This window comes from Melopsittacus undulatus, chromosome 2 (genome assembly GCF_012275295.1).
Source record: "Melopsittacus undulatus isolate bMelUnd1 chromosome 2, bMelUnd1.mat.Z, whole genome shotgun sequence".
Taxonomy (NCBI): Eukaryota; Metazoa; Chordata; class Aves; order Psittaciformes; family Psittaculidae; genus Melopsittacus; species Melopsittacus undulatus.
In genome coordinates this window covers 109041848-109054719 of record NC_047528.1, presented here as the reverse complement: position 1 = coordinate 109054719, position 12872 = coordinate 109041848, and the positions used below count along the sequence as shown (strand labels likewise).

Genomic DNA, 12872 nt, shown 5'->3' with positions numbered 1-12872 from the left:
TCCAAATTTCATAATAATTAAACACAGTCTATTCACTTTTAAGTGCAATGTGACTGTATGATGGATTTCACTCTGCTCTGGGAAGTTTTCATGACATAAATCAGCCTGGCATGACTTAATGATCTGTTAAGGGTGGTGCAGCATGAAATGTAAAATAGAAAGGACTGTATTTTAAAGTTGCATTAGGTGTTGTGACTAGAAACCATGTTGTTTGATGTTGTTAGATGGTGCAGATTGGTGAGAAGCATCTCTCTCTATTGTTCTTCATTCTGACTTTTGCAGGGAAAGTCTGTGTAGGATGAATGCTTTTCTTTTAGTATATTCATGAATATGTCACCTTCACTAGAAACACTGAGGATTTATAAAATCTCAGTAATGGCAATTGGTGTGTGTCGGAAGAGGTGAGATCATGCTTGGCAGTGACTGAAGTCTCAGATCTGTATCAGTGTGGAAAATAGCCTGTCTGCCTGCTATCACCTATAAAACTTTTCAGAAGAGGGTAAGGACACGAGTGGATATTAGGCTTCTTGGATTTGTTCCTTCCGTAAGTGAAAGAATAACACGTCGTTCTTGTGTAAAATAGACACATTCTTCAGATTAAAGAGAAAAGGTTGCTGTGGAATGAAACTGAGATTTCTTTGTATACCAGGAAGAGCTAAAATATGAAGCTGACTTGTCCTGACACTTTTTAGCCTTTAAAAAAACAAACTAAAAATCCTAAAGTCCTATCATTTCTACTTTGGCAAAAGTCCACTTTTGCCACTGAATGTGAACATGAATCCTGTAATGACTTCAGATACCATAGAAATATGTTTGGAGTATATAGGCCAGAATGGCTCAGCAACTGAACCCTGAGCACATTAACCACCAAGCATTTAAGTATCAGTCCACAAAACTTGGCTTCAGTTCCAGCTGCTCCAGGTCTTCTTAGGTATTCCAGATAGCAGTCAGAACAGAGACACAGAAGAGCTGGTAAAGGAGGATTCTTCTTCAATAATAGATGTGAAAGATAGCAGTATATGTACTAGAAGTTTTAGCATGTCATATTGTGATACTCTGGCTCATTCCACCATGGCACCAAGTACTTACTAGTACTTCTATTAGAGAAAACCCAGTTACAGCAAGTGCAGGAAGTGATCAAGCACCAATTTTTTTTTTTGCTGAACTCCAGCTTGGGAAGGTTTTAGGAAGTTCAATGTGTAAATCTTTTTTAACCTTCCAGAAGCATGCTCCAATCAGTAGGCATTATTTTCTTACTTCAGTGGATTCTGGGTCTCTTCATAAGTCTTGGAAAATGAGTGTATAAAAAAGCCTTTTGATGTGTTGGTTGCTCCCCAAAAAATTTTACCTTCCTCTTTCTAAAAGGAGAAGTCACTTATGTTTCTTTTAAGAGTAATGTGGAGCTCAATATGTTAATCTATTCACTTTTCCCTTTACTTTGTTTGCTGAGTTGCTGATAGCCATATTACAGTTAGGTAATTACTCGGTATTACTCAATAGCAAAACTACTGTATGCACTATTTGTTGAACACTAGCATTTTCAGGCAGCATAAAGAGTCTCTTTTTCTTCCTCTCTCCTTTTCCTCTCTTCACTTAGCAGTGGCTCAAATTGAGCAGAGATTGTCCTCTCTGCCTTTTTTATTCTTAAGGGTAAACAAGCCAGGAATTCATCTTTCTCACTGTAGATGTAGCCTATTAGCCCATCTAAGCTCTTTACTCTTCTCATCGTCTTAGCTCTTCACCATGTGAATTCACGTTTCTTTTCTGAAGGAGATAACCAGATTATGCTCATTATTTTGATGAAATCTTACTATAGCAGCAAGGGGTATGCTTTTCTTTCTCAAACACATTACCAACAAACCCTCCTGCTATCTCCCATGACAAAAGGAATCATGGCAGATTACATGTCTTTTTGTTGGCATAATTTGTTTTGTTTGCTAAACTCACAGAAAGTATAGTAGCAAGAGCCATTCCCTAATGGTGGGGTTTACAGCAGCAAACAGGCTAAAATGTGATGATTTGGGGAAACCTCATCTTTTCTATCTGATCTGACAAGTGGTATATCCTGAATCTGAGGGACTTGAGGAAAAAGAAAGAAGCTAGAAAGCATTGTCTAGAATAAAGTCCTGATTAATGTAAGTTATTGGGCACACAGAATCAGTGTTGCCTCTCCTTATATGCATCAAAACTAAGTGAAGGACTTTGTGGAAGGGATTTTCTAGGAGCATCTGTAAAGCACAGGGATCTCTTAAAAGAGGTGGCTGGACAAGATATAATAAAATAGAGATGTATGATTAAATGAGAGCAGGCTACAGTCTAATGCTGAGATGAAATTCAGACCAGGTATTTAAGCTTAATATTTAAATGTACCATAAAACAAAGAGGAGGAGGGGTTCAGAAACGCTTTGCTGTTGAACTCAGACAACTGGAAAAGGTGGTGGAAGATACAAAATAGATGTCCTTCATTTCTGCTATGTAGAAATCAGGGATGGATTTTTCTAATTATTCTCACAGTTTTGTTTTATTAACATTAGTTCTAGAGTTCTAAAGAAGGGAGAAGAAAATCCTTGATAGTATTTTTTGTGTGTGCATGTTTCAACAAATGCAGATTTTGCAGTTATGTTAACTGAAATTGGCAGGGAAACTTCGACTATAAACCAAACCTGCTTCTTTCATTATTGTTTATCTTGCTTCTCTTTTTTCCACCATGAAGATTTATCCCATTTCTGTCTCTTAGGTCATCCAGGGATAAAAGAGAGATTTCATGTGTCAAAATACATAGGACAGTTAGCAGTTTTTATTGATTGATTCTCTAGACTTCTACCTCTGGCAAAGAAAGAAAAACAAATGCTAATACTTCCATGCTTTCAGAGATTATCTGCTTCAGAGTTTCAGGGCGACTGAAGATAGAAATGTTGCTCTATGTGAAATTCAGAACCTGAATTTAAATTGAAGATTAGCACAATTAGTCCAGGTATGAAGGAAGATTTAGTGTTCTCAAATGAATGAAGTGTGATCTTTTCGCGCTAGTGTTTTTGTACATGGCTTATCTGAAAACAGGAAACAGAAAAGAAAACAAAGGGAATTTCTCACTTTCCATGAGTGAGGAGCAGCGTGAAGGACACTCACAGGAGAACTGGTCCTAGTAATAAACTTGCTGAGGCCTCACTTCCCCTTGCTCTCTACCTCTGCCCCACTGTAGCCTGATTCCACTTCCAGGGCTTCCTTTCATTCAACCTTCAAAAATTTCTCCCCACTTGCCCCTGTGCTTCTAATTTTGTATATTTGATCTGTTGCTGCAGGACATATGAGAATTAATTTTGAAGCAGTGTCAGTGTTAGAGATGGTATCAGAGCTATGGATTACTCATACTCCCCTAGGTTATGGGAAGCTGCTTTTCAGAAGAATCAAAACCAAGTATCCATTTTGCCACCTTCAACTGTGTAATTTTAGAATAGTAACACTGATTTAGTGAAGGGGGCTTCATGAATCATTTGTTATCCCCAGAACCTGCCCATTCTTCATTTTCATTGGAAGAACCATCCACCTGAAGACAAAGTCATGGAAGAAAGAGAGCACCGTACATGAACAAGGAAAGAGAACATAGCTAAAACATAATGTCCGCAGAATGAGATCTGTGCTCTTGTTTCAAAGTCCAACTGCACTCATACAGTCTAGGGAATTAGCCTGGTTTCAGCTGAGGTAGTTAATTTTCTTCCTATAAATTTTAACCAAGACAGGAATAGTTATAGATTCCTATGTTAACATAATACTCATAGCAGAGAAGAAAAAGAAACTGTTTTTTTCTGGAAGCTTAGTTGTAGCTAGCATACTAAAAAGTTAATTCCTTCCCTGTCTGTGAACACACCAAATCATCAGAAGTCTTCTCTCTTTCTAGAGATGACCATCCTTAACTTATATTAGTTTAACCCTGGCAAGAAATATCTGAATTAATAGTAGGCCTAGGCTGACATCCTCCAAGGCTTCTGTAATGGATCCTGTGTTGGAGGCTACACCCTTGATTTATCATTAGTCATAGCTAAAGATGAATGTACAACTTTGTGTCCTAAGAACCACACATCACTTTTGGTACCCATTAGAAAACTCCAGAGGAAATAACTGCTGACTCAGCCCAGGTTTCTGGTGTTTGAAACTGCACATATTTTCTGTCTTTTTCTATTTACTCCATCAGTAATAGTAGCCTTGCAAAGCTTCTTTCAAAACTCCTAGACTTTCGTAACTGCACTTTTGGGCAGATCATGTTATCCAAATAGCAAATCATATAAGTAGGGACTTACATATTTCTTTTACATTTGTATCACAAAAGCATCCAAAAGTCCAGTATCTCCTAGACCACCTAGGCAAATTTAACCAATGACACACAAAACCCCACTGATATTAGTTGCTGGGGTAACATTTCCATTTCTGCTTGTGGCAGCAATGTTGGACTAGACCTTGCTACAATACCTACTTTTAATTAAAATCACAGCAATATAATGTATGAGCCCTGGGACACGTGGGCTGGGGCAGGTACTGTGAACAAGTCGTGATTATAAAATTCCTTTAGGATCATTGAAATCGATGTAACCCACAAATCACAAGATCAACTTAAAAAATGTTAGTGGACAGAGGGATGAACTCACTGTCTCAGCCTAGCAAGCAGCTTTGTCAGCTCCTGGTGACTCAGCATAACCTTTAGTATTCAGCAACAGTACTGGAAAAGAAATTAATTAAATCCATCCCATGTGATTAGAGATTCTGCTAACTTATTAAGATTGGAGAAGAGTTGAGAAATCCCTTTGAAATAATTTTCGGTATTTGTTTTTGGTTTTATTTTAACCCAAAGCTCTCTGACACTTGAGTAGAGGTTATCTTCATGTACATTTGTTAGTGTAATATAAGATCCATTCAGTTATGTATAAAAAATCATCTGGAAAGAATTCAATGGAATTCACTCTTCCCATTTTGAATAACACAACTAATGATCACTACTGCTCATGCTTTTCTATCTACATTTTAATTGTTGCAGTAGAATACTGTTCTGTGCTGTAAAAACAGTTCTGAACATGATATGATTAACCTTAGGGTCCCCCCATCCCCTCATCTCAAAGCCCTCTTGCACATGGCCTATGCTGTCTATTCATGTTCTTCCATCTGATTTCCATATCATCCCGCACAGCCTCACAAGCGGCTATTAGCATAACAGAGCTTTAGTGTGACATTGATTGAAACCAGCGCTTGCTGAATGTAGTATCAAAGCATAATTTGCCAGAAATCAAATCTAATTTACTGTGTACTATTTACATTTCTCAAAAAAAAGAAAAGAGAAAAGGCAAGATGTTTCAATAGAAATACATTATAGTCTATAGCCTTAACTGTTCTTTTTTAACATTTTTTTTTAGCTGGTCCCCTGGAATCCAAGCAATATATTTCCATTTAGAGCTATTGTCTTTGTCTTTCAAATGTCAATTAAACAAGAGCTTTTCCATTCTGTTTATCCCAATCTGGTTAATATTACATCTGAAACAGTGAAGGATAATAGTCACAACACTTGGTCTGCTGCTTCATAACAGTTTTTTCAACAGATTCTTCTAATGACCTTAATGTTTAGCTAGAATTAAGCATTAAAGTACCATATAACTTTAACAGCTGAAGCATATCAAGCCTGCTGTTATTTCTCTCACTATACCTATTGAAATGTTCTAAAAATCCACCTACTCTGAGAGAAGCCATAATGGCTCAAATGAGATTTTGTGCAACATTCCAGTGCAGGTGGGCTTTGAGCAAGTCATGATCTCAGTTAACCTTTCTGCAAAATGGAAGTAATAATATTTATCTGTTTTTATAAACAGCATCTATATATGAAGTTAATGAGCTCTTTTTAGGAAAATTGAGGAGCCCAAGTGCTTATTCTGTCAAAGTAGTCCTGCTGTGTCTGAGCAGGTCATGTTGCATTCTCTGGAGATAATGGGTGTCTTACTGATTGGCTGTCTTGTTCTGCTGACCAAGAATTTCTCTTGTGATAAGTAACTGTTACTTTCAGCTTTCAATTTGCATTATTCAACTAGAAATTGATATAAAACTGATACAACAAGAACATTTTTTGAATGTTATAAGGCCATGGATCTTCTGTTACACCTAGTACAGCAAAAGCTAGAGATGACTTGCTGTGTGTCAAGGAGAAAACAGAACAACAGAGTCAGTCCATGTCATTTAGATTATCTGGACTGAGCCTTAATTCCTGCTTCTTTTCCTTGTCTCTTTTTGCAAAAGAAATAATCCTTTGTCTGCTCTCAGCAAAGTGAGAGGTATTCAAAGTTGAGGGTAGGTCAAGAACTAGAAACGAGTTAGAAAGTAAGATGCTTATATTTACTGTTCCTTGACTACCAAATTATGTTAACTTCCTCCTTGGGAAGTCTGCTACAGCAACAAGTCCAGTTCTATTGAATCTTCCCAGAGCTTTGGATTATTATCTTACAGTACAGCCCTCTGTGTGTGAGGATGTTTCCAATGAACCCTTAAAATTACCTATTTTACATTTACTTGGTTACATGATCTGAAAGGTAGGCTCATTGAAATGTCATGCCCTTCCTCCTTCTGTTGAACTGTCTCAGAGCACTGCCTGCATAACCTGCTTACAGTACAACAAGGATGTCTACAAAGGGATCTTAGGCATTGATCATGCTTCCACATGATCTATAGAATTGTCTTCTGACAGCAGGTTTTTAGCATCACAATAAAAGGTTTATGGTCTTTAGGCCATCCATAAAGAAGCATAGACATAGGACCCATGCATAATTACTGTCAAATACAGATGTAACACCTGAAGAGGTTAGAGGTTTCCTGTTCTTTGCTCTGCCAGAGGTTCCTATTGATTCTATATTAATATCCAGGACAGTGAATTTCTATATGGCTGAGCATCAAACAGTGAACAAATTCAGTGACCTTTATTAAGTAGGTGGTCAGAGCTGTAGAGATACCTTAGTGTAAAGTAGCCTTTCTAATTCACAATCTAAAGGTCTTTCTCTCTTTCCCTTCCCATATGACTGAATTAACAAACGTGCTGATTGTTACACTGCAGTTTTCTGACACTTGTAGGGACTGCATACAGGTATGCCAGGTAAAACAAGGTGAAGGGAAAACAACTAATTTGCTGCAGTCCAGCACTTCAGGAATAGTACAGCATGAATTGGGATCCTAGGTTATGTGTAGCAACACCTAAGCTCTTATAGAAACCTCAAAACATGTGGGTATAAATGGGCAGCAGCTGCATCCCTTTCAGAAAAATTACACCTGCTGAGGCCTGAGGAAGGGGTGGACACTTCTCTCTCCAGAGAGGCCAAAACCTGTGTTTAGAAGGCAGAGAGAAGACGCCTCATGTCCTTACCCTCTGCCTTCGAAATTGATGGTGTTTCATGTTTATTAAGTGTTTTACAGTTCCTGTTGTAAGGGTACCTTACACAAGTGCTATTCAGCTGGTGCTCTCTAGACTTCTGATGATCTATAAGCCTTGGGAATGGCATAGTGTAGTCCAAAAAACTCAGGTCCCCTTATATTTTGATGCAGTCAGCAGATTTGCGTCTGTGCTGTCAGCAGGTGTAATTGGAAGCTGGGTCTTGATTGCTCTTCGTGCCTAATTAAATAGTTTGTAATTATAATGGTGAAAATACGGTTTTCTAAAACACTTAAATTCTGTTTACCTAAAAGCTCAGTGTTCCTGAAGCATCCCTCTCCACAACCACCAAACCAATATTGGAATAGAAGAAAAGGAATGTCAGATTTTGGTTTGTGGGTTTTTTTGTTCTTTTGTTTGTTTGTGTACTCTTTTGTCCCCTTCTTCAGTCTCTCCCAACAGTTAGTTATTTTGATGGAAATACTTGGAGATTCCGCTTACATTTTTAAGATATGCCAAATAGTATAAATCCAGTTCCAGTGAATTCCAGTATTGAGCCAAGACTGGAGGGTTTGCATGTCATGCATAAAAAAGTCATTTGTTTTATTGCATCATGCTTAACATAGTCACTGATGTCAGGAATTTTCTCTCAAATCTTACAACACTGCTTCTTCCTCACTTTTCTTCTGCCTATTAACACCTTTTTTCTCCCTTCTTGTTCTCACCAAGCATTGACTCTTTATTCTCCATCACTATCTCCAGACAAGACAAGCTACATGTCTCTCTTAGAAACTGTTCACTTCTGACTGTGCTTTCTGGTCCTCTATTTCTGAACACTGTTAATGCCATCTACTTGAAAACATAGCCAGTTCTGATTCTTCTTTCTCCTTTTTACTTTTCCTTGTCTCTTCCTGATCTCCTGGAATACCCATTCCTTCTTACTCACCACTCACTGCTGCCCACTAACTTTCCAACTCTTGCTTCTTTCTTGTCTTTACACAAGCTGAAATCTGTATCTCCCAAATAGGTGTTGTTTTAGCAAATCCTCCTTCCACTTCATTCTTGACCTCACTACCCCTAAGAGAAACAAAGGAGCTCTTGGGCTTCTGGCCTTCCTCTGTCATCCAGACCTTCCTCTTTAAAAGTCTAGAGGGGCAGACTGCAAAGGGCAATTCATATATTGCAATATGCAATAGCTCTAGCAGAACAGCAAGCTCTGTGAAGCGTAGAAGGTATGTATGAGAGTGCTGCCCAGTCGAAAGGTAGAATGCATCCAGAGCTGGCATCATAAACACCTGACTGCTGCTCCTTAGCATTTATTGTCATCAGAATTTACTGTAGCATGTATGGTTGTAATGTTTCTTTCTTTCTGTTGTTTTTACTGCTGAAGATATCACATACTGATATTGCTGCTCTTTTTGTTGCTGCTGTTGTTTTTGTTTATCTATGAGTTCTGTCTATACTAATTAATGTTTCTGGTGTCATGTCCTCTGACATAAACCAAATCTTCATAATGTTGTCTTTTTCCTTCGATATTCCTCATCTCCCCCTTGCAAAATATCCTAAATTTACACCATTATTTTTCTTACTTTCTAGCTCCCCCACAGTTTGTGGTGAGGCCACGAGACCAGATTGTAGCCCAGGGTCGAACAGTGACTTTTCCTTGTGAAACTAAAGGAAATCCCCAGCCAGCTGTTTTCTGGCAAAAAGAGGGAAGCCAGGTAAGTTATAAGCACCCTTACATTCTTTCAATCCTTTCTAAATAGTTATAGTCTTAAAATTTTAAAGAAAATTATTTATATTGCCTTCACAGATTCTTTAAATCTTTCACAGGAATTTGTCTTTTAAACTATCACTATTCTCTACCAACATTCTTATTACTGTTGTTTAGAAAAATTAATATTGTGAAGAGCTCAAAGGCCCTTTAGGTTAGTAAAACTTGTGCTAGGTGCTACGTAAGTGTATAGAAAGCAACAGTATTTATCTTAAAGACTTTTCATTCTGAAACCCCAACAAACAGGTGGGTGAGACAAGCATAGTAGATAAAAAAAGGTATGACTCAGTTTTTAACTAATCAGAGTCAGTAATTACAGTTCACAACCTGTCTAGACATGATCAAGCAGATATATATCTAGCAAGCTGATTTGCATTGGCATATTCTCATAGTGCATACAGATACAGGTTTTGAGTAGGCAGATGCTTTCTTAGTAAAATTGTCTCAGGAAATTTCCAAATCTGGATTTGGAAACATTTCCTTGATCCTTACTGTCTTTTTTTGAAAGCAAAATTTCTGATGCAGTAATCAACATTGCCATCAGCCAATGCTAACTTATATAGCTTGCCATAATATTTCTTTACTGCTGTTGCTGTATTGGCAAGGTGTTAGAGCAGAAGAAAGTTCTTCTCACTTTGAACATGCAGTTCATGTTTGTATGTTAAATTCTAACACTTTAGGTGCTGTATTCTCTTTTGTACCTGAGAAAAGGGGCAGATGAGTGCCCAAGGACAGTGCCTTTGCAGCTCCCTGATGAAGACTGTCATAACTACATCTATGTATCTATACTATGTACCCTTCTCCATTAGCTAAATTAATCCTTTCGGAGCCACACTGTGCCACACAGTGCAGAGGTGCCTTTTTTCTAATCTGGAGGCACTGTGTGTACCAGCTCAGTTAAAACATGAGATAAGAACTGAACCACAGATCCTCCGCACTGCTCTATCTGTTTCTGCTTCACCTTCTCACCACGTCAGGTTACTGGTCCAGAATGACAGGACCAAAGCTGACAGCAGTTTGTGCTCTGTTACATTTGTGGCTTAGATAGAAGACTATTACTTTATGGGTGTAACCTCATATGAGTGTAAGCCTAATCTTCAGTGTGCATCCTTCAGTGTATTATTTGAGAACTTTGGATCTAGCCTTCATGGGTTGCATCCTGAAAAAGCAGAGTATTGTGAGTCTCACTAAGGTGAAAATTGTTCCAAAGGGAAAGTAGAATAGCATAGTGAAATTAAAGTAGGAAGTACTGATGTGCTAGCAAACATTTCAAAACCATTCCCTGTAGAGCATTTTAATAACATGGTAATGTTTATGTAAAGTGAGCTTATAGTGTCACACTTAAATCTAATAAAGTGGACATCCATCATGCTGTAATAAAGAGAAGAGCTTCTAATTAAAGTAGGACATCATTTGCAGGATTAAAGTCATTTACCGTAATTGAAAAGTGTTAATACTCTATTTTATCCTCTTCTATTGGTAGCACTTCAAGGGTAAAAACATTTTAAGGTGAAAATGCATCTTGTGTCTTTAATTGAATGTTATTACCTACTGATTGTACCACATTGAAGCTGTTTAATTACAAACCTGGAAAATTAATTACCATATTGAGAACCAGATCCCTGAGGGTTAGAATGGTCTTTTTGGCAAATAAATGCAACATAAAAATTGATACCTACATGGTTTACAATCAAACCTTGAAATGTAGCTCAATGTGATTCACTGCACCCTCTTGTTAATCTTAATTGAGCATCAGTGAAGTATCACAGGTTAGTGTTACCATCTCAATATGCAACTTGCCAGGTTTTGCAATGAGATGCAGTAAATAGGTGAGTTTCGCATACTGTCTATTATCATAAAAATCCGAAGGAAGGTATTTTGGCCAAATTACGTGACTTTTCACCTTTGCATGCCTGGCTATAACTTGTTGCTTGTCTTTACAACACTTGCTTCTGCTTTTGCTGAAGGAACCATCCACAGCACCATTGTTACTAACAGTAACGTTATGTAGTTGTGTTAGCCCACTCCAGTAATTGCAGAGCATCTTTCATTATGTATTCAATTCCCAATCCTGTGTTTCTGAGCACAACCAGCTTGAAGGGAGGGGAGCTGCTCCCTCCTGAGTCATTTTTTGTGCGAGCTTGTGCGTAAGCAGCTGGTCCTTTATAATCGGTAGCTTTTTCCCCAGAGCCCAACAGCTGCCCACCAATGAAATGCACCAGGGAAGGGCATGTGTAACGTTTAAACTGTCTGGATTAATGTTTTCCTTGAGATAAATTCAGTGCTATTACATCAGGGATGACTCTGCTCCCTCTTTGCAACCCAGTGTTTCACCACTGTGGCTGACAGCTAATTAAAACCAGTGAAATTGTAAAAACATTTTTCAAAGGGGTTGCACTGTAATTCAGGACAAGTTACAATAGAGATAACTGGTCTTTGAAGGGAGGAGTCATGAGACTGATTAATGCCTCCTGATGTGTAGAATATTTACTGGGATGTGGTACCTTTCCAGAACAAGTCCATGCTAAGGATAAAAAGAAGGGTAACCACCCTTTCTAATGCAGTGGTAAAGAGGGTTCTGGCATGTGTACTTGGGTGCATATTGAGTTTTGAGTGAGAATTTGCTGTGAAAACATTCTTGAACATTGACAGTGAAAGGGGTAAGGAGAAGGACTCACCCTATGGTGACAAGTAGCCTCATAGGGCAATACAGTTATAAGGATATTTGGAGTGTTGGATCTTATATAAAACATATCTCTCTCCTTTTACTGCCAAATCAAGAGAGAAAAAGATGAATTCAAACCAGAATTATTTTTTATCCAAGTTTATTACTTGTCTTTTCCAAATATCTTTTTTTGTAAACCATTAAGGTCTACTGCAGAATAAGCAGATCTACAGAAAATTCATTTGATACCCTACTCTATACTTTTAGATTTTCTTTTTAGCCCATATAGTCAAGTTTAACAGTTAGTAGGAACTTGTCATTAGAAAGCACAGAAGAGCTCTGCAGAGCTGCAGTAATGACTGAAAGCTTATCATAGCATGGTAACAGTGTTTTAGGTTATTCCTGTATTTTTCTTAGTGTTGACATAACAGACATCCTATCTCCTTGGATTTACTATTGTTTAATTATTGTTTAATTTCTCTCCTTTTCTGTCTCATTGGATAATGCTGCTGACCTTTCTGTTCACGTTGCCTCCCTCTTCCTGTTCTTTGTTATTTACAGCAAGAGCTGTGCCAAAAAATACAACTTTTTCCTTGAAAACACAGCCCTTTCCACTAAAACCTTTTTCAGTCCTTTTCTATATTATTGATTCATTCAGTCCTTCATCATATGCAATAACTACTACATCCATTCCGGTTATTCTTATTGACATCTCTCTTTCCTCCAATCCAGCCCAAAGGCAAAAGCTAATCTCCCTGTTTTGTGCTAACTGATGTCCTACCCTACATGAAATTATTTTTTCTCTCTGATGATTTCCACATCAGATTAATACCATGTCTCTTCACCCTCAAGGCTCCATGCTGCTTTTGTCCTCTGGTATATCTTACTTTTAATTTCCTTTTTCTTCTCCTTTAAGCTCTCATGCTCTGCCAGCTCTTCCTACTTTATGACCTGTTTGTATCTTCCTCCCAGCTTTCTTTCTGTGCTACAGTCTTACTTTCTCCTTTGCCTAGAACATATTCAACCAAACAATAGTGTTG

At 37.9% G+C, this 12872-nt stretch overlaps 1 protein-coding gene across 5 annotated transcripts in view; it reads left to right on the top strand.

The window, feature by feature from the left end:
• Positions 1 to 12872, top strand: part of ROBO2 (roundabout guidance receptor 2) — a 400731-nt gene that overhangs the window by 289957 nt on the left and 97902 nt on the right. For all 5 annotated transcript variants that reach the window (XM_031046916.2, XM_031046914.2, XM_034073045.1 and 2 more), the window contains exon 7: positions 8990 to 9114. In XM_031046916.2, the coding sequence (XP_030902776.2) occupies positions 8990 to 9114 (125 nt within the window). The remainder of the gene's footprint in view (positions 1 to 8989; positions 9115 to 12872) is intronic.